A 26609-nucleotide genomic window follows, 5' to 3' on the forward strand; every position below is an offset into this window, starting at 1 on the left:
ATGAGTGCAAAAGAAAAGTCTATTTTTGCAGTACCATTTTGATTAACTTATGTGGCACTGTTTTGCAGCACAACTGCAGGGATGCGAGCTGTAATAAAAAGAAAGAAAGAAGAAAAAAAAATCTCATGCTCCTGCCGTGTACCTTCGTAAAAGCTACCGAAGGTAATGAGCAGGTGTAGTCTATGGTTACGCAATAAGAACACGTAGAAGGCACACATTGAGAACATTCCATATTTACTCATATTCGTGCTAAACCATGCTGTCTGTTGGGAGACTATATGTGTTCTTCCTTTCACCATGAAGACAAGTGTTTTCTAGGAGGTAGTAAAGTCCCTATTCTTCCCAAGCGTCTCCATACTTGTTCTTCTTGCCTGTCAAGGAAGAAAAAAGGAAAATAAGAGGCTGCTGTAGATGATAAAAGCTAGAGCAGCAACGGAAGGTGGCATTATCTCTGAAAACTTGTGGTACATTTCAAGGGCAGAAGCGTCAGAAGCATGTCCTATGGTCAAGTGCAACAGCTAGAATCTGCTATGCTGTGCAATTAAAAATCATGGGGTTTTAGGTCCTAAAGCAGCATATGGGCCATAAGAAATGGTGTAGTTTGATGGTTCTGGATCGATTAAAACTACCTAGGGTCCTTAACAACCACTTAAATCTAAATGCAAGAGCGTTTCGGCATACCACCTTCATTGGAATGTGGGAAACCCACGAGTATCACCACAACCTCATGCTTAGCAGTAGAATATTATAGCTGCTGCTGTCCAACGCTACATGGTCAAGGGTAGTTTTATTGTATGCTGCAGTCACAAAAGGTCAGATTAGGCTTGTGCAAATATTCCAACGAAATAGTATTACATATACTATTCAGTATTTGTTTCTTACAGTTTAAGCATTTGGAATGGACAAAGTGTTAAAAAAAAGAAAAAAAAAAAACATCCGCCTCCATTCCGCTCTGTGAAAGTGGACGTACAGCAAAGCTGTTGCCGACGTTAGACGACGTTACACAAACACCACCACAAGCAATGTACGCCATGCACGCACGTGTGCTGCAGTGCAGCATACATCCTCATTCTTCTAGGCCCTCTGCCAAGTGCAAGTACATTATTGAAACAAATGAATGCTTAATAGTACTTTCTGTCAGAAAGTGTGTAATGTACGACTTATACGCAGCTGCAGACAAGATAGCTTCGGATTGTTATTCGAGTGTACAAGAAAACATAAATCTGTTAAGCAGAAACTGAATGAGAAAGCCCTTTTCCAGCTGCCATTCGAGGTCTGTTTGAGTGGCTGCTAGGTGGCAATATCGTTTGCACAGCATAAATCCTCATTTTTATAGGCCCTCCGCTTAGGGCAAGTGCATTAGTGAACTAACTGAGCTTAACAAATTAAAATGCATCAGAAAATTTGTAAAGTATGACTTGCACATGACCTGCAGTTATGATAGCATTGGACTGTAATTCAAATATACGAGAAAACATAATTCTGTTATGCAGAGACTCAAACACAATGTCTTCCAGCTACCATTTGTTTTTGTGTGAGCAAGCCATGAAAAATCCTGACCAGCTACAGGCTAACAGTTTCACTGTAATACCCATGCTGATCCGATGCACATGTTTGGATCTATGAGAAGCGAAGCTTAAAAGGAATCTTTAGCTCGGGCCCAACTCCAATGCGGCCTATTCAAATACATGTAAAACACAGAAACGCTTTTCTGAGATAACTCCTGGCCCGATTTTAATGAAATTTGTTCCATTTGAAAGGTAAAGTTAAATTCTAGTGACTGTAGGTCGCAGATTTTCGATTTAGGGCCTGAATTTTCAAAAATTCAAAAGTTGGGAAAAAATAGAAGCATGACGTTTACAAATGAACAGCTCTGCATCAAGAACAGATATTGCGGTTCTGTAAATGGCATCTATTAGATCATTCAAAGCGGACAAATTCTGCATGTCAATTTATGTCTTTTGTGAATTTGTTGCATTGTGTACAAGGGCTCTGTAACACTGTATTTCAATATTGCAAAATTTTCTGAGATTCATGTGTAACATGTCAATTTTCTCCGCTTTAGATGCACTATTAGATTCAATTCACATCATTTTGATAATGTTTTTCATTGCCGAGTTACAGAGTTGTAAACTTGATAGTTTCGTTTTATAAAAATTTGCGATTTTTGTCAATTTTTAACAAAACATTGACGACCTAAATCGAAAATTTGAAACAAACAGTCACTAGATTTTAAGTTTTTCTGTTCAATGCAACAAACCTCGTTAAATTTGGTGCATTGGTTGACGAGAAAAACGAATTCTCCTTTTACATGTGTTTAGATAGGAGCACCCGAGCAAAAGCTTCCTCTTAAGTGGTTAATTAAATGCTTCACAGCTAATGGCAATGCATACAATTTGGTGATGACAGGTGCGTGCACAGAAAATATGACACTTCTCAAGCAACATTTAGAGATTCTGTACACATTGTGTCACAGTGGGAAATAGTCATTCTGGAGGATAGGATTAGTCAAAAACAGGCACACCTCCAGTGGCACACACTGAATGGCTAAATCATGAAAGAATTCATGAAGTCATGAAATATAATCAACCATTCTATTAACAGATCATTGTGCTTTAGTGATATTTGTTAACAGATGTTATATATTAATGTTTTATGCAGGAATCGTACATAGTGGGGCATGCCCATTCTGGAATACTTGTGAAGAACCCAATGGCGCATAATGAGTGGCTAAATCAAAGAAAAGGTTAAATATAGTTCACCATTCCATTAACACATCAGTGTGCTTGTGTAGGTTTGTACATGTGCAGGTTTTATGAGGGAAGTTATCTTTTTGCTATGCAGAACAAAGCTGGACAGATGTGGTCAGCATACAAAGAGAGAGAGACAGAAGAAGGGGAAAGGCAGGGAGGTTAACCGGATGGGAAGATCCAGTTTGCTACCCTATGCTGGGGAGAGAGGGGAGGGGAAGGTAAAGTGATAGCAAAGTAGAGATAAAGAAAGAAATGAGCACAGACATACAATCACAGTCGGTCATTGTCACCACATACTATCACCGCACAGCACAGTAGCACTTGAAGCACTATAAACATCTGTTCAGGCTACAGTTGCTTGTTTAAGTCTGTTGCCCTTAAAAACTGCAACAGTGCTCTCGTTGCCCTCCACTGTGATGGCTTGTGATTCTAAAATAAGTTCCTCTGTCTGAGGTCTTTGGTCAAAGCGCGCTATCGCGATTGCGAGCAATCGTCTCTGTAAATTGTTGCGAGGACAGTTACAGAGAAGGTATTGAAGAGTCTCCTCGCTACCACAGTCATCACACGAGGCGTCGTCAGCCCATCCGATTCGGGATGCAAAAAACTTAGTGAAGGACACCCCTAGCCATATTTGACAAAGTAGGGTAGCTTTGCAACAGCAGAGTCCAACTGGAATGCAAAGGCATAGAGAGGAGTCTAGGTTATGCAGCCGGTTGTTCTGTAAGCTTCCTGCGTTCCACAAGGAGAATGTGATATCACGGGTGAGCATCCGCAGCATCTGTCCTTGATAACGGTATCGGCTCCTCTTCATCACCTTGAAGAGCCGACCGAGCAGCGTTATTGGTAGTTTGTTCCCTATGATGCCACAGTGACTTGGAAGCCACTGAAATGTCACATGGTGTCCTCAGTCAAGCTATGGATTAGTCCGCTAATTTCGAATACCAGTTGTTTGTGTGATCCCTGCCGCAGGGCTGATAGCAAAGACTGCTATCAGTCTTCGAGTCACTGAATATTGAACATCTTCGAGGTTGTTGGCTGGCAAGATGGAAGTGCAGCGCGAAGAGCTGCAAGTTCCGAACCCGTCGGTGTCATTAGGTGATGCATCTTGAAACTGATGGTGGTGGCTTTCACTGGGAAAACCATGGCTCCAGAGGAACATTGGAGAGTTTCCGATACATCAGTATAAATATGTACGTGGTCGGCGTACCTCTCGTGCAAAAGGAGCAGAGTTAGTTGTTTAAGAGCAGGTGATGACAGCTCAGATTTTTTCCTGATTCCTGGTGCACTGCAGGTCGAGCCAAACACCATGGGGGAATCGATGGCTTAGTTGTGGGAGTGAAGCCTGATGGAAGGCGGAATCCGAAATCGCAGTACAAAATGATGCCTACAGCCTTTCGGATGGTAGTGTTGCCAGATGATGGGAACGGGCACAGGCAAAGTGCCTAATGTGCACTCTCAACACTTCCACTGCTATGTGTGTTTGGATGGGTTGGTCCTGGGTGATTGCAATAGTCGCCACTGTCAATGTGCATTTTGGCAAACCAAGACAAGGTCAGCATACAAGGTTTATAAGCAACTTAATGGATACCTTCGTATAACGTTTGTATATATGCCAGGTGTTATTTTTAAGTATAAAATCCAAAATTGCCTGTGGCAGATAGCACATTTCTAACCCTTGATCTAAATTATTTGATGAAGTGGCCATTACTACTTCTATGTGAAATCAAAATGCCTAATTAAATCATTGACATAATTACCCTAACATTTTATTTAATTATTTTACAGCACATATTTAAATCTACGAATTATAGCCGGTGAATTCACAAGGTGTATCCACTTGGAATGTATTCTCTGGACTGCATCAGTTTCCAGATACTAATTTTCAAGGTATCTGACGAAATGCATTGGTGTTCCAGTTACTTTGGTGCTTCAATGCATAAAACAGCATTTTCTTGAAGGAAGTAACTGGAAAATAAAGGAAAATCTCATGGAAAATTGGCGTGGAAGAAGTAAAGAAACTAGGAGGTAGCATTACGTAATGCAGCCAGCCTTCATAAGCCTGCTCTCTATGAAGCCAGCCCCTCTGCCTTTTACCTGTCGAAAAGTTGGCCCAACTTGCGACCCTGCTCGGTGGACTCGACTCGTTGTATTTGGTTCCCGGTAGGTTTTAAATGAGGTGCACTTGTGCAGGTTCTTGCCAACCACTCTGCGCTTACTTTCTCTCGATATACTTGTGCAACTTCGGTTGTTTATTGGAACGCGCACAATTATTGTCTTTGTTGCAATATGCGAATGCAGCAGCTGCACAGTGGGGTCACACCTGTTGTCTTTTCAGAAGAGTTGGCGCCGAGAGCACTGGTAGAAGACATTAAACCTTAATCTGACATGACTGCATGTTGGGACAACCATGTTATAAGCAAATGGTAATTTCTAGCTGCCAAGCGTGGACAGTATGGGGAGAGACCTTAGCAAAGGCTGATTGTGACGAGGGCGTCACTAAAAGCTACCACAAATCAAACAATTGCCATGAAAGGTCCCTAAACCTTGGAGGGCCTATTTCCCAAAAGCCAACGCGTAAATAGGACCCCAAAAGAAGTGTGGGGCAGCATTAGAGGAGCTGCCTGATGTCATGCTCCGTCCTAGTCTTTTTCCTTTTTCCATGTTTACAGTCACCAATCGCTTTAATGGATGGATATTATGAACATCCTCTTTGAAATAGAATGGTGGCAAATGCCACCAGCTTGTTACTTTTACCATCCTGCACTTATTATTGGCCTTTGAAGGGACAATAAAGACAAATAAGTCAAGCAAAAGTGATTGATTATTGCTCGAGAATCTCTAAGGCGTCAATATTATCGCAAACAGAGCCTTAATAATCGAGAAATTGAGGTAAATGCAGGACATGATTAGACTTCCCCGCGACATTCAAGCACTTGCCCGATGACGAAAGCACTGGTCAGTTAAATTCTGTCACTAGTACTCAACTACGTGTTGCAAAAAACATCCTCGTATTGTAGTATAAGATGAAATAAAGTGCTACTTTTCCAGTTCCATTTCATGTTTAGAAAAAAGAACTCACTGAAATTACCACTGACAATGGCATGGGCGGTTGAAAGGTTTCATTTTCACTTGACTCTGCGCCACCCACGCTTTCGCATTTCAGTACTTTCCTGATTGCGTAGTGCTGCGCTGGTTTTGCTGGCTCGTGAAATTTGCATAAACTGCAAGTAGCAGAGAATTCAACTTCTATGTGATGTCACGGGATACTCGAACGGTCCACACCACTTGACCAAAAAGCAGCTGCAGCAGCGAATACACCGCTGTGTCTTGGCTCGGTGCCACTGTCTGTCGGGTGCCGTTTTACTCACCGACGGCAGAAAAGGGGGTTGATGGCGTATGCAACGTCACCACTACCCTGGTTAAGTGGCAGGAGATTTGAATTTCGAAAAAGGTATTATAACACTTCAGATACAATTTTCTTGCAAACTAAGTCTTTTCTTGGCACGAAACAAGCGTTGCGAGGTTTCTGGAAAGGTATTTAAACAGTCCACGTCAACTTAGCATTTGCCTTTAGTGTCCCTTCAAGGCCCACAACTAGCGTAAACAAATAATTGAACCAGACATACACAAACCCCATTACAAAGAAGTTGAAGGGGAAACCGAAATGACTTCGCTATATCCATTAATTCATTATAATGAAAACTGTCATTTACTGCAGTATATGCCCAATGGCATGCACAACTGTAGACAAGCAAAGAAAACTACAGCTCCACGGCCCGCCCAAGCACTACACCGCCATGTATGCGATGAAAACTGAAAACAGCAAAAGAATATACAGTGTGTGCAACATGCGACTTTTTAGCACCTGATGCGACAGCAGTTACGACAGCGTGCTTATGTTCCAACAGACAGGTTTACAATAGCGTTTGCAGCCAAACGTAAGCGGATTACGTACGTAAAGAAATAGTAATCACTGCACATGCCCTGAATGTTATTGGGCTTCTGTGGTTTTTGTGCACTATGATAAAGTACATTATTTGACGAGTTTAATGTTCGTCATTTTATGCAAGCTAACAAATGGTGCTGTCCAATATGGCAGCCCCCGTAGCTCCCGCCTCAGTGTGACTTCTCGTCATTGTCGCGCTCTTGCTTTCGTTGATCGCCAGTAACTATTGAAATGAGCTTTCACTTCCTCTAAAATCACCCAAAAGGTAAGCTATGAGCTCATAGCACATCCACTTTCTCAGATCATTCGGCGATTCCGGTGTTCGTATGCCTAAACAAGGCATGTCCGCATGGCAACAACAGAATGGTTACTAATGAGTTGCCTTGGCTTGGATACATTTGACACAAGGCACCAGACGGCACTCTATCTTCTAATGTCCTTCTTACGTTTGTGTTCCCACACAAACTAATAGTCTTGAAGGGATGCACGCCGTAAGGTCCCGCAAAGGAGCTTGCATTTAACGTACATAAGGCGACAAACACTCTTTTATAGCTGTCTCATGTTTGTGATGGTCTTTCGCTTCCACCTTGCATTTGGCTGTCATGGAACAAGACCGAGTATATGGCTGACAGGTCTTGGCACAGCGCCAGAAACGCAGACATACCGCGGATGTGTTCGGTCCTTGAAAGCGAAACTTTTTGATCCGCCATTTTCTCATGGCCCCACGGTTCTGCTATGTGAGCCTGCCAGCTTGGCTTGGCTGGTTCGTAGCCGGCTCATAGCTGGCGTGCTGTGTCAGCACAGTGCAGCGCACCACAGCAAGAGAGAGAGAGGCACTGGTTTTTAGCACACCACTTACAAGTGTCATCATCGATATGAGGCGCGGCGCGGCTAGGCAGGGCCTCTGAGATTGCAATCTCGAAGGGTGCACCTTGCTTCGCTAGCTAGGTGCTGCAGCGAGAGGGAGGGAGGTGCAATAACATATGAAAGAAGCGCTACTCGTGCGCGGCCACCATGTGTGTGGCGGTGAGAGAGTATAGTTGTTGCTCGACGGCGTATTTCACGTGGAAATTTCGAACTGCCACGCAGAACAAGTGCAGCCCATCATTACGCAACGGTCACTATTTTCGGTTTCGGAGACGGATTTGGCTCGTTATACTGACTGGCAGAACAATTTTACTTCATTAAACCTAGGTTTAAAATACATGGTTGTCTATGGGCATCTCAAGGAGATTTGCATTTACTTCGTGTTCCGGCTTAGGGTGACGCTAGGGCAAGGAACCCACCAAGCCCATCGATTGTTATGTGTGGTTTTAGATAATGAAGGAAAAGGGTTTATCGGCTTAGTTACACAGCTCCAGTATGGACGCCTACTCCGTGCAGGATCAAGTTAAACGTCCGAGTTCACGTCAGGACCCTGTCTCCTCTGTTCGAAAAGTCTCCACTTTTAATATCGTTGTCTTCTCTAAGCGAGTTGACTAGGGAATCTGAAGACTGTCCAGCAGCAAATCACACTCCTCGACTCTGTAGCGATACCACACCCACGCTCGCAACAACCCGCAGTAACTCCGCCTCTGAAGAGACTGGTTTGGAATGTGTGGTAAGAAAGCAACCTGCAACTCCCAGATTATCAACGTTGTTCTCCTCCTTTTTATCCTTCGCTCAGGCTGCCAGGTACTGGTGGGGTGATGGCCTTTTGTGGGACCCGTCAAGAGTCAGTATCCATGCTGCGTTGACCTCTGGATAGGCGCTGATGGATTGGTGGTGGTTTGGCTCGTGGTAAATGGCTAATTAATTGCGACTCCCAAGTGGCCGTCATTGTTTCCCCCTTTTCTTGGTGGGGTGATGGTCTTTTGTGGGACCCTTCAAGAGTCGGTGTCCGTGCTGCGTTGACGTCTGGATAGGTGCTGATGGATTGGTGGTGGTTTGACTTGTGGCAAACGTCCAATTAACGCCTTTGTGGTACTGAGATGTAACAGTTGTTATATTCATTATTTCGTTATATGCCATTGCGTTATAACGAGGTTCACGTGTACTGCCCTGAAATCTTTTCTTGAATGCCCACATAACCCCGCCACCTTCTCTACTGGACCAATGCATAATGGTGACTGAAATTCCGGACGCCGTATGTGCCTATTTTGAATTTTCAGATGTGATCCATGCACTCGATGTCAGGAAAATTGGCTGTCTGTACTCTCGTTTTTGTTGGAGTGGCTTCTTCGCTTTCAGAGACTCGTATGGCCAATGCAAATAGCTTGTCAGTGTAACTACGTATGTCAACATCCAGCAAAACAGAGCTGATGAGGCCTCTACAGCCAAATACGTGTAGCCAAGATGGAAAATCACTATTGACCTGCGTGGTGGCGGGCAGCAAACCATCACAAGAAGTTTGTCGCTTACTGAGAGGCTCATTAGTAATAGGGCCCGAGATCGTGCACATTGGCTAGACTGATGGTTTTAGAAGCAGTGATTGGGCCTGCGGGCAACCAGCTGACAGCTATAGCAAGTGTGCCTGTTCATCTGCGCTTGAACAGAGTAAGTCCAAGCTTACGTGTTGGTGGAAAGCACTGAACTGAATTTGTGCAACACAACCTAAACTGCTAGCATCACATTGTTCATGTCGCATGCAACTATGGGTGTGCGAATAGTTTTTGTCTGAATTCAACACACATCAGATAGTGCGAGAAGTGAATTGGAAACAGAACATTTTTCGAATACCTAGTTTACAAACAATGTGCAGCCTTCTCACCATTAATAATGAAAAATTTTCATATCTTAGTACCTCAACATTAAGTCCCCTGTTTATTGAATGGTCCCTGCACTTTACGCTGTTATTAAATTTGAGCTCGCTTTATTGGATAGCCTCTTCGTTAGCTCAGTTGGTACAGCGAGTGACCCGGAAAGGTCATGGCACCAGGCTTTATCCTGGAATAAATGTCAGTTTTTCTTCCACTACAAGGCTTTCTTTTTGAGAAACCTGGGTCGTGATAATGTAAAAGTATTCCACTTGGTTTTTATTCCCCTTTTACACGACTTTCTCCAGCTTGCAGATATGAGCTACAACTATGAACAATGAACAAATGAACAATATGAACAAAGGATGTCTCCGAAGCTAACGTTTCAACAAGAGGCCTTGTTTTCATCAGTGCCTTGATGAAGACAAGTCCCTGTGTTGAAATGTTGACTCTGGAGGCATTCTTGCTCAATCACTTCGAAATTCCATCTTCCTGTGAACCTTCATCTTGTTTTAATTTTCTTGGATGTCACTTTAGTTAGATAAGCCTTGCAATAACAGTTGTGTAGACATATGAAGGCTGCAATGCAGCACTGCTAGTCAGAGTGGCTCAGTGGCAACTAAAGATCTACTTTTGCTCCATCGCTGCATACTACTAGCAGAGGCACCACATGCATTAAGCTTATTTACATAAAGTGGCTTTTGGCTAGGCTCATGCAACACAGGCATTATGAGGCAAATCGCACCTGTGCTGCCACCCGATGGTGCTGATCCGGTGCTGGGGATTCTGGAAGGATAGCCCCTATGTGGCCTTTCTTCAAACGTTTGTGATGGAGGCTGCACAGATGGCTGCGAAGGAGGAGGTGGCTGCGACAAGGCAAGTGGCGGTAGCTGCGATGATGGTGGTGGCGCTGACAGGCGCCTCTCGTACTCCTCGCGGTTTTGTCGACGCAGCTCTTCGTACGACGTTGAGTACTTAGCTGGCGGGAGGTTCTCTGGCACCTCGGCGACAACTGGGTCTGATGGAGGAGCAAAAAGAAAAGACACAGAGCCTCTTTAACCTGACAGCCATAACAAAAAATTATGAAATGTCACTGCAGCTGAAGCTCAGTGTCCCCATAAAGATCAGTAAATGTTACCCTGCTTAACTGCTCTGGCTTGTTGCTATGGCTTGCTGCGATGTTTACTTTGTTGCTATGTTAATCTTATGTATAGTTTAACCCTTTAACTGCTGATGATGAGCCAACTCGCCATGACAAGGCTTGCACAACCTTGTAATTTTGACTGATAAATAAATACTAATACACAACTTGTTCAGCAAATTACTTCAACAAGAGCAATAAAAGCACAACAGGTATTGCTGGTACCATACTTTAAGCAAAAAAAACCAGAAACTGCATGTCAAAAAAAAAAAATATCTGCACTGTTCATTAATCTTTTTCAAAATTTATTATGGCAGTTAAGGGGTTAAAGCCAGATTAAAAAAATATGTTGTGGGGTCTTAGGTGCCAAAAGAATGATGTGATTATAAGGCATGCTGTAGTGGGGGACTTCAGGATAATTTTGACCAGCTCGGGTTCTTTGAAACGCACCTAAATCTAAGCACACAAGCATTTCTTGCGTTTTGTTTCCACTAAATGCGGCCACCATGGCCTAGATTGAACCCTCAACATTGAGCTCAGCAGCGCAGCGCTATAGCTACTGGGCTACCGCCAATAGTGTAAAGCCAGGTGGGGAAACAAGTTTTAATAACAGCAGCATGAACATACCGCTCATTAATTTTCTGTGTTTTTTTTTTTTTTGCCATGAGGCATTGAACAACCCTGCACATGTGATAAGGCTAGTGTTCGCTTCTAAATAATTGCAATAAAGTCCCGTCCTTTACAATATGAACATTTACGTTTACATTACCCAATTTTGGGTCCCACTACCTTGGAGTCACTTGCTGGTGCCTCTTTGGGATCATTTTTGCTATGACACTGCTACTTACAACCAGGGTGCCGAACTGAAAAAAATATAATAATGGTTCGGTTTGGGTTTAGCGCACACTGATTTAGTTACGGTTTTGTTTCTGTTCAGAACACTTAACCAGTGTGGCACAGTACAGTTTATCTTGCCCTTTGGTGACATGCTGCACAATGCTATGAACTTGTCGGCTAGCACATGTGCAAGAGTTGACAGGACGTGCAAGAAATGTGCTCTCTGAAACATGGGAGACAGAAATCAATGTTTTTACAAACAACATCAAAGATGTTTAATATTGTACAGCTACAACAGCCATACACTCGAGAACGGCCATTTTGGGCAGTGTCGTTGTTAGAGTGCGGCACGCGGTATGGAACCTTGATGGATCTGTCCCTGCATTCCTCCTTTCCTTTTATTTTCATCCATACTGAAAGCGGGCAAAACAATAGAAATTTGGTGAGGTGTTTGAGTAGCAAGATTTTAGAGTCAAATTAAGTATACGAGTGTAGTGCAAGGACTTAATTTGATTTATGTGAACGTGGAGTTTGTGAGAACTTTTGAGGGTTTCTGAATTTTGTGTCGAAAAGAATAAAGAAAGAAGCAGAAGAAGGTGAGCCAGGGACAGCTTGTGTGCTTGGCGGCATCAAGGAATTTCGGCAAGAGAAAAAGGAACAAGAAGAGGCGGGTGCCAAACGAGCAGGCAAGGCGGGCTTGTGATTTGGAAGACACAGGACCAGTGCGCTGTTTCGGGAGCTCCTGCTGCGGCACCTGAGGCGGCCCTAAGGACGCGCCTGCCTGTTGGTGCAGGCATGGAGTGCCGCCTGGTGTGACGCCATTTCGAGCAGGCCTGGCTGTTGCCTGCTCATCATTGCCTGTTGGAGCAGCATAAGGCTATGCCCGGGACGAGGCCTAATTGAGGCCTCACCGAGGCCTTTGCTTTGAGGCCGCTTCTTGCTCGAGGTGGCACGTAGAAGTGTGGCAGTGGAAGCCACCTGCCTGACACCTGTTCCGAGTGCGCTGGCCACAGTAACGCAGCCAGGACCCACCGCCTGCCTCATCTGATGACCAGTGCCGTCATCGTGCCTTGGCTCGCCTCCAACTAGAATTGTCATGACTGTTCTACCGCCGATCGTCGTCACCATTGGAACTGAACCTGTGAGACATTTTTACTCCTTTCTGGAACGCTGCGCGTAGAACTTAATGTGGACCCACGTTTGATTTAGGGACTTTCGTTTGGTACTCTGTGTTTCTTGCTTGTTTTGTTTTCCTTCTACCACCTTTTGATAAATGTTGGTTTACGTCTGCCTGCAAGTCTCTGACATTCATTACCACTTGACTGCACGCAAACATACGTGAAGAACAACCGTTACAAGTATGCAATAAAAATGACTTTTACATTCGAATCGAATATCTAATATTTCCAATTTCTTAAAAAGTGAAATGACAAATTTTGTGGATTGTACTCGGCAACAAAAAGCTTGTTTACATTCATGGTGTTTCATGCATGTACACTGTAATGCATGTACGATCCCATCAGGTTCAAGATGACAATGACAGTAATTAAATAAAGCAACAGCACGTCCCAAATGAATGTAGTAGTGTGTTGTGCTCGTTGAAAAACTAAGTGCAACATAACAGTGCCGCACATCGTTTTGAAGGAATCCAAACATTGTGAGAATGTTAAAATAATAAAATGCTTTTGTAGCGAAGAGAGACGCTAGTGGGTTCAGCGCTACTGGCTCTAAACGCTAGTGGGTCGAGCGCTCCTGCTCAGCAACGGCTCTCATGCTTGGAAGCTGTGACTGCCCTGCCCGTCGATGTTGCGCTGCTCCGAGCTCTGCCAAATAAACACCTTTAGAATTGTTGGAGTGTGCGGGGTACCCTCAGACGATCATCCTGGAACTCCGGTCCCGTACCCTACCATCTACTATGCCCCAAGACGCCTCCCAGCAAATGCCTCCTCCTGCACCCACTACATGTCCTGGGGTGCCTCGTCATCGCGACCATCCTATCTATACTGGAGCGGACGACACTGGCGTGGACAAATGGCTCGTGGCGCACGACTGGGTAGGCGACCATAACAAGTGGGATGAAGCGGCCAAACTGAGCCATGTTCTGTTCTACCTCGCTGGAGTGGCCAGTGTGGTATAACAACCATCAAGCAGAGTTCCAGACATGGTCGGAATTTAAGACTTCCCTCGCCGATGTATTTGGTCGCCCTGCTGTTCGCAAGCTACGTGCCGAGCAACGTTTGCGAGAATGAGCTCAACAGCCAGGCGAAACATTCACCAGTTATATCGAAGATGTCCTGGACCTATGCAGGAAAGTCGATTTGACCATGGCGAAGTCTGATCGAATCTGAAACATTCTGAAGGGCATAGAAGATGGCGCCTTTAACATGTTGCTGGCCAAAAGTCCACGCTCTGTGGCTGAAATTGTCACACTGTGCCAGAGCTATGAAGAACTCCGCAGGCAGCGGTCACTGACCCGCCGATCTCTACCGCGTGATGAACACCTCGCTGGTTTGGCTGCCATGTCCAACCAGGCAGCGTTGCTTGCAGAAATGAAGCCTTTCATCCGCGAGGGAGTTGCCCGGCAACTCTCGTTGATGGATTTTGCACAGCCGCAGTCGGTACATGCGCCTATGCCAAGTTTTGCGCCTCCGCTTCGCCGCGTCATAGCGCAAGAACTGCACGAGGTTTTGCCTGAGCACCACCAGCGTGTTCCTGCGGCTGCGCCTCACAGCTACGCTGAAGTCATGGCCAGGCCCCAACAGGTCTTGACGGCTGTGCTACTCAGCTAGGCGGAAGTCATCACCCAGCCTCAACAACTCCCTCAATGGGGACCTCTCACGTACGCCGAAGTCCTCGCTATGCCCCGACAACAGCCCGCTATGCAATCACTTTACCAGCCGCCACGTCCAACGCGTCCTTCCACATGGATGAGACCTGCCGCAACGACCCGGTGGCGTACAGCGGACAATCGACCGACATGTTTTGCGTGCGGCTATGCAGGCCACGTCGCACGCCACTGTACTCGCATGCAGTCGGCTAGCACTACACCATATGTGCCAAGTTCTATGGCGGATTCTCCGCGCCCTTATTACGATGACGAACCTCGGGCTGCGTCACCACCATTCCGCCGGTCCGCCAACATCCGCCGCTCAACTTCTCCACGCCGACAGTCCCCATCACCGATGCGGCCTCGTCCCGAAGCTCGGGATGAGGAAAACTAATCGTCACAGTCCATGAGGCAAGGGCTGCGACGCCTTCGAAACGCGGAAGTCCTCAACGTAGCCTGACCAATGTGATAGACGTGTTAGTTGATGGTGTGCCAACATATGCCCTCGTGGATACCGGAGCCGCTGTATCAGTTATGGACGCAAAGCTTTGTCGCTTCCTTCGAAAGGTTATGACGCCCATTGCTGGATTCGCCTTCCGCACAGCAGGCGCACAGCGTATTCACCCGATTGCGGCGTGCACCGGTCGTGTTCTCATCGAGGACGTTGTATACGCCGTCGAATTTATTGTGGTTTCCTCGTGCTCCCACGAAGTTATCCTGGGGTGGGACTTTCTCGCCCGCCACGATGCCGTGATTCATTGCACACGGGCCGAACTAGAACTGTCGCCGATCTCAGATATGACGCTTGCCGATAATGCTTTTTTTGCGAACAAACTACTCGTCAGGCACGACACCAACGTTCCTCCCAACTCGTCAGTGATTGTATCAATGCATTGCAGCAGCCTCTCTGACGCCATCGCACTACTTTCTCTGTTGGACCGCTTTTATACTTGAAAAGGTCTGATGCTGCCTTTTGCGACTGTGAACGTCAAACAGGGCTCCACAGCTATTTTTGTCAGTAACCCCTTCTCATACCCTGTGATGCTGCTTCAAGGCGAATGTCTTGGCCACGTGGAAGTGATCGACGCCGTACAAATTACGGATGTTCCCGAAGACACATCCTGCGGCAGTTACAACACGCTCGGTTCTCTCTCTATGTCCGAACCTTTGCCCACAGGTGTGTTCGATTCATCTATTGCCGATGGCCTCACCCCACCTCAGCGTTCGCAGCTTCTTTTGATGTCGGGCAACCTTCCCTGGGCCGGGTGTCTGCTGTTACGCACCATGTTGACACTGGCTCCCAATCGCCATTGCGGCAACGACCATATCGTGTCTCTGCCACAGAACGTCGTGTGATTAATGAGCAAGTGGACGGTATGCTTCGTCGCGAAGTGATCCGACCCTCGAACAGTCCATGGGCATCTCCTGTCGTTCTTGTTACAAAAAAAGACGGCTCGGTATGGTTCTGTGTAGACTATCGGCGCCTGAACAAGATCACTCGCAATGATGTATACCCACTGCCGCGAATCGATGACGCCATCGATAGCCTACAAGGAGCGGAATTCTTTTCATCTTTAGATTTACACTCCGGCTATTGGCAAGTACCCATGGCTGATGTCGATAGGCCGAAAACAGCCTTTGTCACACCCGACGGCTTATACGAATTTAACGTCATGCCGTTTGGACTTTGTAATGCGCCAGCAACCTTTCAACGCATGATGGACACAGTTCTCCGCGGGTTGAAGTGGCACACGTGCTTATGTTATCTCGACGACGTTCTTGTTTTTCCCTCTGACTTCACCACGCACCTTCAACGCCTACGGCATGTTTTGACGTGCTTAGCGAACGCTGGCCTCCAACTGAACCTAAAGAAGTGCCGATTTGCAGCGCGGCAGCTCACGATACTAGGTTACGTCGTCTCGAAGGATGGAATCCTCCCCGATCCAGGCAAACTTCGTGCCGTAGCTGAATTTCGTAAACCGACATCTGTCAAAGAACTGCGCAGTTTTGTAGGTTTGTGTTTCTACTTCAGGCACTTCATTCGCAATTTCACCGCCATCATATCGCCCCTGACGAAGCTCTTTGGCAGCAACGGACCTCTCCATTCGTGGTCGTACGTGTGCGACGAGGCGTTCACTAAGCTCCGTCGTTTGCTGACATCTCCTCCCATTTTTCGCCACTACGACCCAACGGCACCTATTGAGGTACACGCAGATGCCAGCGGTGTTGGCCTCGGCACTGTCCTAGCGCAGCGCAAGAAAGGGTTTCCTGAATATGTTGTGGCATATGCAAGCCGTATGCTTACTAAAGCCGAGACCAATTACACCGTCACGAAAAAAGAATGCCTGGCGATCATCTGGGCGCTTACCAAGTTCCGGCCCTATTTGTATGGTCTCCAGTTTGATGTCGTCACGGACCACCATGTACTATGCTGGCTGTCGTCATTGAAGGATCCCTCAGGCCATCTTGCCCGCTGGGCGCTTCGCTTACAGGATTACGATATCTGCGTACTATACCGCAACGGACGCCAGCATGCTGATGCTGATGCCCTCTCACATTCTCCCTTGCCAGACGACAATGCCTGCTGCGCAATATCCCAGCTTGACATTTCTTCCGTCGACATTGGGACCATCGCTTCTGAGCAGCGCATGGACCCCTGGATTGCCTCCATCATAAACTGCCTTGCTGACCCGTCATCGCAGCCAACCACTCGTGCATTGTGCCGTCTAGCTCGCCATTTCGCCATTCGCGACGACCTGCTTCACCGACGCAATTACACCTCTGACGGCCGCCAGTGGTTATTAGTTGTACCTCGAAGCCTGCGTTCTGAAATCTGCGCATTGTTCCACTCTGATCCACAGTGTGCTCACTCGGGACTTTTCAAAACCTACCAGCGCCTCCGACGACGCTACTACTGGCGAGAAATGTACAACTACATTCAAAAGTTCGTTCGCTCATGTCCCGACTGCCAGCGCCGAAAATCTTCACTTCACCTCTCGTCAGCTGGTCTGCAGCCTCTACCCTGCCCTACCCGGCCGTTCGGGCGTGTTGGCATCGATTTGTATGGGCCACTTCCCCTGACGTCAGCTGGTAACCGCTGGGCCATTGTGGCAGTAGATAACCTTACACGATACGCTGAAATTACTGCTCGCCCAGCAGCTACAGCGCGCGATGTTGCATCATTCCTGCTTCGCCGATTCATCCTACGGCATGGTCCACCTCAAAAACTGCTCAGCGATCGCGGACATGTCCTCCTGTCAGAAGCAGTTGAAGCGATTCTCAAAGAGTGCCTTGTTGTTCATCGTACGACTACGGCGTACCACCCTCAAACGAATGGCCTCACAGAACGCTTCAACCATACGCTTGGCGACATGCTTTCAATGTTTGTTGCCTTCGACCACACGAACTGGGACGCCATTCTGCCATTCGTCATCTACGCATATAATACTGCTACGCAGAGCACCACTGGATTTTCACCCTATTTTGCTGTATGGTCGGCACCCTTCGCACACCATCGACACCATTCTTCCGTACCGGCCAGATGCATCCGAGGGCATGCCTATTTCTGCCACGGTCAGACATGCAGAAGAGTGCTGCGACCTCGCACGGGCCTTTACTTCCGATGATCAAGAGCGCCAGAGGAGCACTCGTGGTGACGCCACTGCCACGGTCACCTTCGATCCGGGAGTGCTTGTGTGGCTTTCAGTCCCTTTAACTGCCCGTGGCCTCTCATCAAAACTGGTCCCTAAGTATGAAGGCCCTTATCATGTTCTCGAACGTGCATCTTCTGTGAACTATGTCATAGAACCAGTTGAGCCATCTTCAGACATGCGCCGCCGTGGACGAGACATTGTCCATGTCGACCATTTAAAGCGTTACTACGACCCGCTCATCGTGACGAGTTGTTAGGTCGCCGGACGGCTCCTTTCTCGCTCCCGGGGGGTGATTATAGCGAAGAGAGATGCTAGTGGGTTCAGTGCTACTGGCTCTAAACACTAGTGGGTCGAGCGCTCCTGCTCAGCAACGGCTCTCGTGCTTAGAAGCTGTGACTGCCCTGCCCGTCGACGTTGCGCTGCTCCGAGCTCTGCCAAATAAACACCTTTAGACTTTGTGTAAATCAAGACAGCAGATTCATAAGCTGCGTAAGACGAGACATGCTCACCAATGCCTGGTAGCTATTGTGCATAAGTGACCTCCTCCATGTGTTTGCTCAGGAAGTCTATGATATGTGTAACTGCAGTGCTGCTAAAACAGAATCATTCAGATGAGGGTCTATTTGCATCAGTCTTTCTTTCTGTAGACTGCAAGGACTGTTGCTGGCCGTGTCTGACCTCTATCACAATAGTGAAAGTGAATGCTTAGAAGGCATACACTACTTGAATGGCAAAAATGCTTCACACTCCCTAGCGAGGCTCCCATTTTGCATTGTTTGCCTCATTCTTGGCACTTTTTAGGTAGGTAGGTAGGTAGGTAGGTGGGTGGGTGGGTCTTGCCTCGTTTTAATAAAATTGAAATAATGTTTGACCGATGCAGAATCGGGTCTCTGCCATCGAGCAAAGCAGTCAGGTGCTCTAACCATTAAGCCACACTCTTTTTTTTTTCTTTACTGAACCATTAGGCCACGTTTAGGCCACAATCACATGCATGCTTCCCTTGTTCCAAAGCCAGCCAGCTTGGGGCGTGCACTCAGCGTGGGCACCCCGTGCCACTTTGTCATTTTCTTTCCTTGTGACAGCTCTAGCTTTGAGATGCTGTGTTAGACTGCACTATCTTTGGGACTGGCCCAGTTTGCCCAGTTCTTTCCTCATAGCAGCTTATGCTACGTAGAAACTGTGCGACATTGTGCAGACTTCACGATCCCACAAGTAAATCAAGTTTTATAATTTTTTCAATGAGGCACAAATGCCATCCCATCATCATTTTAACATGCATCACATAAAATAGCCATATGTATGTACGATTGTACAACATGCAGTGGCTGATGATGTCACAATCCGTGTTCCTCTCGCTTATGCTTGTCCACTAACTTTATAGAACCCAACAATCGCCATGTTCTAGGCTTGTGCCAACAGCCGGCATAGAGATATGCCATCGCAGTCATGTGATGGTCTACAATGTGGTTGTCATAGCGCTATGACAGCAGTGCTATGAGAATCACATTGTAGACCATTAAATGACTGTGATGTGGTTGTCATAGTGCTGCTGTCGTCACACAAACACATCTACTCATGATCGACACACACAACTACTCAATTTACGACGAATGGACGAATGGATAACCATGCAACTGTGTGACGCCATCGCAGACGTGGCCAGGACCTTGTAGGCCAGGCTGCATGGTGCACGTTGCCATCCACAACAAAACAAACATCGGTTATATGTTAGAACTTGTCTCTAATAAAATAATAAATTGCAGTTGGAATTAAGCAAGGTGTAAAGTGGCTATTGTGTGACGACTGACTACTACTCAACACTTTTAGCATGAATATTAGCTGCTCATAACAGACATGTTCAATTCAGATAAGCATCTGACCGTGCAGTGAGAGATGGCTCGCCACCTAAAAGGCAGCACACATCAGTGCATCTTCCTTTTTTGTGTTAAGTTATGAAGAAGAAAATGCTAAGCCATCTCAAATGCATGCATTTTGTTATCGTCAGCGCTTGCTTTAATGCACCGTCAGCGAAAGTGGGATAGGTGGGTGCTGTCGGCAACAGGTGACTGAGGCAAATGGCAGGGCACGTTGCACTGCTAATGTGGTCATCCTGAAAACTAGCTGTCGGCTGGCGGTACAGTCAGTGAAAGACTGTGGTTGGTTTTGTACTTGTAGGAAGTCTGCAGGATGGCGGCAGGCCAGGCAGCGCCACTTGTTTTATAAACCAATTTGCAGGTTACAAATACACAGATAAATAGAGATAACATTAAATATTAGGAAATCAGCACTTTTGCGACTTTATGGATATAGCATGTGAAATGAGCTGAGGCCTGTACATTTATTTATTTATAGATGGACATGGCTTTAAGGGCTTAATGACACATTTCGCTGGTGAGTGTCACCCCCGTCATTTTTCCCTGGATTTCAGTGGCAATTTAAAGATATAATTCCTTATGTAATTAATAAAATGATGCTTGTTCTTATCATTGTGAGTCACAATCGTGCCAGTAATCTCGAGGCACATTACTGACAGTTGACAGTGCCCTTAAAGGGGACCACGCACACAATGACATGACATTTCTGGAGCCAAGATATTTTTCAGTTTGGGGTTGAAATTCTGGGCTCATATTCATAAGACGTCTTTACCATAAGAGTGTTTCCTCATTTGCTGGCATTCTAGTATCTATCACTCATGACTGTAATCGGTGTGATAGTGTTATTCACAGCATAAATGGCCAATTGATGATGCCAATGATGTAAAAAAATTTCTGAGCATATGGACCTCATGTTTTGGCCTGTCTGTACCAGGTATGAAAAATATGCAACCTCCAGAGAGCTTCCATTTTTAAATGTACAGGTATCAGCCAGAATCGTTTTTGCCTCCTGCTTCACTTCTCTAGCAATTTTGCAGTGTTCAAGAACTCTGGTCTTAATCCTTTCAGTGTCGGGTTATTTTGGAAGTGAAGCAGCCCTGAAGTCGGGCTTTCTTAAATGTTATAAAATGAGTACAATTTATTTTTTATTATGCAGAAGAGAAAAAAATGATACAGATAATGGCAAATTCAATCTTGGTGTGGTCATTGCACTCCCATCTGACAAAAGGAATAAAATGCGCTGCAGACTCAAAAACACCATTGTTCTCAGTACTTTTTCACAGTGACAGCATCAGCATCCAATGCAGTCAAAGTTGGCGCTTCCTCAGACGACCAGCTGTCCTCTTCCCAGTTATAGCCTGGCACGTATTCCAAGTTGGAAGAGCCGCCACTCCATGCAATAATTCAAGGTCCCATGCGAGCAGCCATCTCAAAGCAATCATGCAGCTGCTCTCAAGGAAGGAGTGCTCTCATTTATATTAGAACTTAACTTGGCAAAGCAAAGAGAGTGATAGATGAAAAAGATACGACAGAAGGCAGAGCCATCCTGGAGGAAGCACACTGATGAAAAATCGTCTGTAAACATACAACAGATAGCAGAAATGCGCCAGAGTGGTGGCCTTGCGTTACAGTGCAAATATTAGAATGAAGCCAGAACTACGATCTGATCATGAAGCAAGCTATAGTGCGATATTATCAATTTATTTTGACCACCCTGGGTTTTTTAACATGCACCTAAATATAAGCTTACACAAGCATGTTTGCATTTAGCCCTTAGTGAAGTGCAGCTGCCACAACCGGGATCAAACCTGTGACCTTGAGTTCAGCAGCATGACTCCATTGCCAGTGGGTTATCACAGCAGGTGACACCACTGTGTGCATGGCACAGTACTCTTAACAGTGCTCAAAGCTGGACGCATACTCACTGTCCATAGATGGCCTCTGGCTGTCATCAAGACCTTGAGGTGCATTGTAACTACGCAGGTCCAATCTCTTTGAGCTAAGGTCTGCTGAATATTTCTCTTGAGCAGCACGTGCGGCATTGTCTCCAGCCTGGTATCCCAGGACTCTGTGAAAACAGCAAAGTAATAAAGTCACTTAGAAGCTTTAGATCTTTAAACATAGCAAAACAAACACTCATAAAGAACAGAGAGAGAGAGAGAGAGGGCTCTTTATTGGAAAAACAGAGAATTTTGCCGGCGCGTATATAACTGCTGGCATGCTACTCTGTATAGGGATGGGGAATGGGATTAAAAGATTCCAGAAAAGAGTTCGAGAAAAAAAGGATAAAAGTAAATATGAAATGTCCGAGTGGACCTGATACTAATATTTACAGGTGACATGGCGGGTAAACTTAAGCTTTTGTATAGGAAGGATGCAATTTTTAAAGCTTTCCTATTTGACCAATTTCTGTCAGGTAATTGAACAATAAATCCAAAACCCGTCGCTGGTTTGAAGGGCCGGGCATTGGACCTAAGATGCTCGGTAACGTTAACGGTTCGTGGCAAATCATGTCCATTTGGTGCTCAAAAAATTGTCTCTCGTCGCGGTACGCGGGGCATTCTAGTAATATGTGCTCAATTGTCTCCAAGTTGCGACAGTTATCACAGTATGGGTTAGTGGTAAGTCCTATGCTGTACAGATAATTGTTCGTGTATGCCACATTCAGTCGAAGACGATGGAACAAATAAATGGCTGAAGCCAGTATGGGCATGTGGTGAGTGAAATGCCTGCTGCTAAAGCCATCTTAGATGTGGCAGCAGTGACTTATGGGGTGATGTGAGTTCAAAAAGCAAAAATTATTTTTTATTTCGACTACAAAATTGCAGTGCAACATTCTACATTCATATGCAACAAATGAAACTTTCACCAGCCAAAAAGAGTGCGAAAAATAATTCTAATCCAGGCATGGTAGCTAGAAAAAACATAGGCAAATTTATGTGTTTATGAGGTAGCTTTGGGAACCCATTATTCAAAATTGCATGTGTCTTTCACTACTCCTTTTGTTTGAAAATGTAGAGAAGGGCTTTTTTTTGTAGCCTGCACAGTTGTCCTTCTTTCACTTCAACAGTGAACAGTGAAAAAATGCTGTAATAACTGAAAGCTAGAACAGTCAAGGGACTTGACAAATTCCTATTTGTTAACATTTCTAACAGTATAATGGCAACTTACACATCAGGCGAAGTGATGCCATGCTTTCGTCTCAGGGCTTCCCCAATGGTGCTGTTCGGAAGCTTCATGAGCTTTTCCTCACATTGGCGGCGGTAAGAGACCTTACCAACCAGCCATCCTACAAATGCAGCTCCTGAGGGAATAAGAGAAGCAACACACAGATAAGAAACAACTATTTGCAAAAACACTTCTTCACAGTCAACTGAAGTAACAGCAGACTGCCAAGACCTCAGATCAACAAGGCACATGTCTTCACTTGATGATAGGTTTGTGTCTACAACGGATTAAAATCATGGCTTTGCAAGTAGTTGGCTATTTCACAGAAGAACCTTGTTATCCATAAACAAAGCTAGCAGGAGAACCGTAGGAAATGGTAAGCAGCACTTCCACTGCTAGTAGTTCTATTGCTCAAAGCCAGATGGCCTTGGGCCATCCAACTGAAGGCTTACAACAACGTAGGTGCCTCACTAATGCCAAGGCCCAGAAGTACACAGTGGCCATTAAACAAGTTCTCACACATCAACTTTTTACATTCTTCAATGAAACTGTGTTTACATTCTTTGCTGAAGCCCACACAGTTGCTCTTGCAACATGGGTGTGACTAATTCACTCAAATGTTACTGAGCCAATTGCTAAACACCCATACTATGCATGACACCTTTTTGGTGTCTTCTCCTGCTGGCAGGCAAACTGCATAGTACATTGCGCCATGCAGAGGACAAAGGGACGTGATTGTTCATGGCAAGACCTCCGACATCACGCACATTTTCCACATCTCAGAGGCCAAGCCACATGACCACTCGTCGTCTGCCAATTTGATGAGCACAATGAAGTCTAACTGACAGCTGTCAATCTGGAGACCTTTCTGCAGATGACCCCCGTTTGCTGTGTGCCATTTTCGGTGACACCCACAATAAAATTTTGGCCAGCAGACATGGTAGTTAAAGAAAGGAGTCATGTTTTCCTGGCGCTTCCAGATGATGTATGAAAACACCATAATTTCATAGCATGCTCCAATCGTTATGACTTGTCAAATTTGAACTCTGGTTGGCAGCACCACAGCAACCTTGCATTAGCACTCTTAGAACAACGAGTCTTACATGACCAAGTGCTTCCAATCTGTCCTCCCCCACATACACTGTTTCTCAAGGCTTTATTTGTGCTGATGCTTCTCGTTCTTGTGCTCATGCTGGTGCCATTACTGAGGTTCCCTTATGTTTATTTTTGCTAAGCAATATAGATATCTAGACATCATTCATACCAAACATCTTTAAGTAGGGGCCATACACGGGATGCGGTGTGAGGTAACCTGCAACAAAGAGAGCAATAGTATGTAAGGAAAACAGAAAACAAAAGGGCAGTTAATTTTGGACCCTGAAAAGGGCCTTTAATCAGGGTCAGTGACAGGTCGAGAACGTAGGAGAGGCTCCTTCCTCAAAGTGCGCTACACCTGCTTTCTGTCCCTCTGCAATCACATAACATAGCTGTCTTACAGATTGCACAGGCAGAGGTACCCTAGCGGTTTACCAGCTTCAGGGACAACGAACATGCTGCAGTAATGCACCTTGCACATAAGCAGCCAAGATTGGCAGGTGTGGAGGCTGAGAAGACAGCTGAGTGCATAAATGTGTGCAGAGTATTACTAGGGATTCATAGGGGAGGGCTTAGTCTCCCCTAACCTCACAAATGACCTCTCTGCTGCCTTGCATGAACAGCAAGGTGCTCCCAGCATACAACAAAGTGCAGTCAGGAAGGCCAAGTTAATCTTTTTTTTAACAAGAAGCACATTTTGTTTGAATCTCAGTAACAACCGCACTCCACTCCTCCCACCATTCATGAGGTGGTTTATGCCACCACGCCACAACAGGGCTATAGCAGTGATTGAAATGGGGACACGGACTGAAAGGAGGTAAGAGAAAGTGTTTGTGCAGTTGCACGTGACCAGTCTTTCCTTTGAGAGGCTTTTGTTGCTACATTCTTGACCTGCCACTGACTTTACCAAATGTTGAAAAAGTAATTTTCAACACACCAAGACCAACAAAAGTAATCACAATTCTGTTTACCTTGCCTGTTGCAGCCAAAACTGGATCAAGATCAAGGTTAGGCTTGTCTCACAAATGAATATTCCTCCATTCATCGAAATAAAGAAAACAGTTACTGTACAATTTAGTTCGATGTAATGAATATTCGGCGCTGTAATTAGCTTACTCCAGTTCGTTTTATTTTGCGAGATAACTGTGACTGTTTCGATGTAAAGCTCAAACTATGTGTAGCTTCTCTCACTATCTTACATGCGTGTTTAAACACAAATGATAGTCAATGCATCATTATGCTTAGTATCTGCATAACCTTATTACCTTATACGTATAACGGTATACATATAACCTTATTACGCATAACCTTGTATACATCTGCACTGTAGCTATCCTTGTATAATATGCAAGCAATATCACATGAATGCTGCTATGCAGCAAGCCTGTGCAAGAAACTCCTGTTGAACCATGCAGTCAAAGAGGTTGACACCCTCTTCAGTTGCCATACCTTCTAGACACAGCCTAGTCTGACTTGATCGAGTGCCAAAAAAATTTAAGCTGTTCAGAATGAAAAGTAGTCATCAATGTTTAATATGTTAACCAATAAAAGCAGAATATCACTTATTATGAACAGACTTACACTTGTTGCTCTCACCAAGCTGATTGTAAAGACTTTCAGTTACTTGTGGTTTCTTGAGCCTAGTTGGTAGTCAAGCTTTCTTAATTTAAGAAATTATAATTTCATTTTATATTCTCACATTCCCAAGTTTCTTTGCCAGGTCTGATATCCAGGTTACCTAAACTGGAATATTCATTTCAAACAATAAACTTCATTTGAAACCAGGACAGCAACCAGAAAACTGATAATTAATACTAAACAATGTTTGGCACAAAAGTAAGATGGTACCCAACAATGAAAACTAGTCTTCAAGTTTGTCCTTCATATTACTAGAAAATTCAACCACCTTGAGTGAAGATGCAATTTGCAAAGGCACTTATCATTAATGAGGAAGATTTTAACCTCTATCTCAGAATGAAAATATTCCATTTGTTTTGGGCTGTGCTGATTAGTTAGGCTTGCTTTAGGAGGGCTACCTGGCTTCTTTGCCTGAATCCATCTGTTCACACTGGTACTAGATCCAACACTATTTTACAGAACATATTGAAAAAGTAAAAAGAATCAAGATATCAGGTATAAATATAGCAAGCCTATAAACTTATTCTGTTTAATCTGATTCCAACATGGTGATTTATATAATTATGCAGCATGCACTGCAGACAACAAAACGGTCCCTGCAGGATTAGTGTACATGAATGCAGACAGAACAAAACAAACCACTGCAATAGGATACGCACTGAATCAAAAGCATTGTCACTGAGTATGCAGCAGAAAGGGCCTGGTAACTCCAAGAAATCGCTCCGAAATTGCAGAAATGCCCCACAGTAATCGAGAAATTTTGTGACAAGGGAAATTGTGATGACAATCGAGGCACATTGGTTGCACCGACTGTGTGTTCCAATGGCAAATAGAGAGCTCCTGTCGAGCCAAAACTATTCTGCAGAGAAGACGAGAACTTCAATATAATAGGTAACTCTTCATTAGGCTTACACATGGTCCCTCTCATCTCTTTGTTCTGGA

At 45.2% G+C, this 26609-nt stretch overlaps 1 protein-coding gene across 1 annotated transcript in view; it reads right to left on the bottom strand.

The window, feature by feature from the left end:
* Positions 1-217: 217 nt before the first annotated feature.
* The window catches only part of asrij (OCIA domain-containing protein asrij), a 39797-nt gene continuing 13405 nt past the window's right edge, over positions 218-26609 (bottom strand). The window contains exons 4-8 of the mRNA XM_075689157.1: positions 24199-24246; positions 22938-23070; positions 21692-21834; positions 10180-10452; positions 218-371 (exon numbers count right to left, since the gene is read on the bottom strand). Of these exons, the coding sequence (XP_075545272.1) occupies positions 334-371; positions 10180-10452; positions 21692-21834; positions 22938-23070; positions 24199-24246 (635 nt within the window). The 3' untranslated portion in view covers positions 218-333. The remainder of the gene's footprint in view (positions 372-10179; positions 10453-21691; positions 21835-22937; positions 23071-24198; positions 24247-26609) is intronic.

The sequence above is a fragment of the Dermacentor variabilis genome, chromosome 4, assembly GCF_050947875.1.
Source record: "Dermacentor variabilis isolate Ectoservices chromosome 4, ASM5094787v1, whole genome shotgun sequence".
Classification (NCBI taxonomy): Eukaryota; Metazoa; Arthropoda; class Arachnida; order Ixodida; family Ixodidae; genus Dermacentor; species Dermacentor variabilis.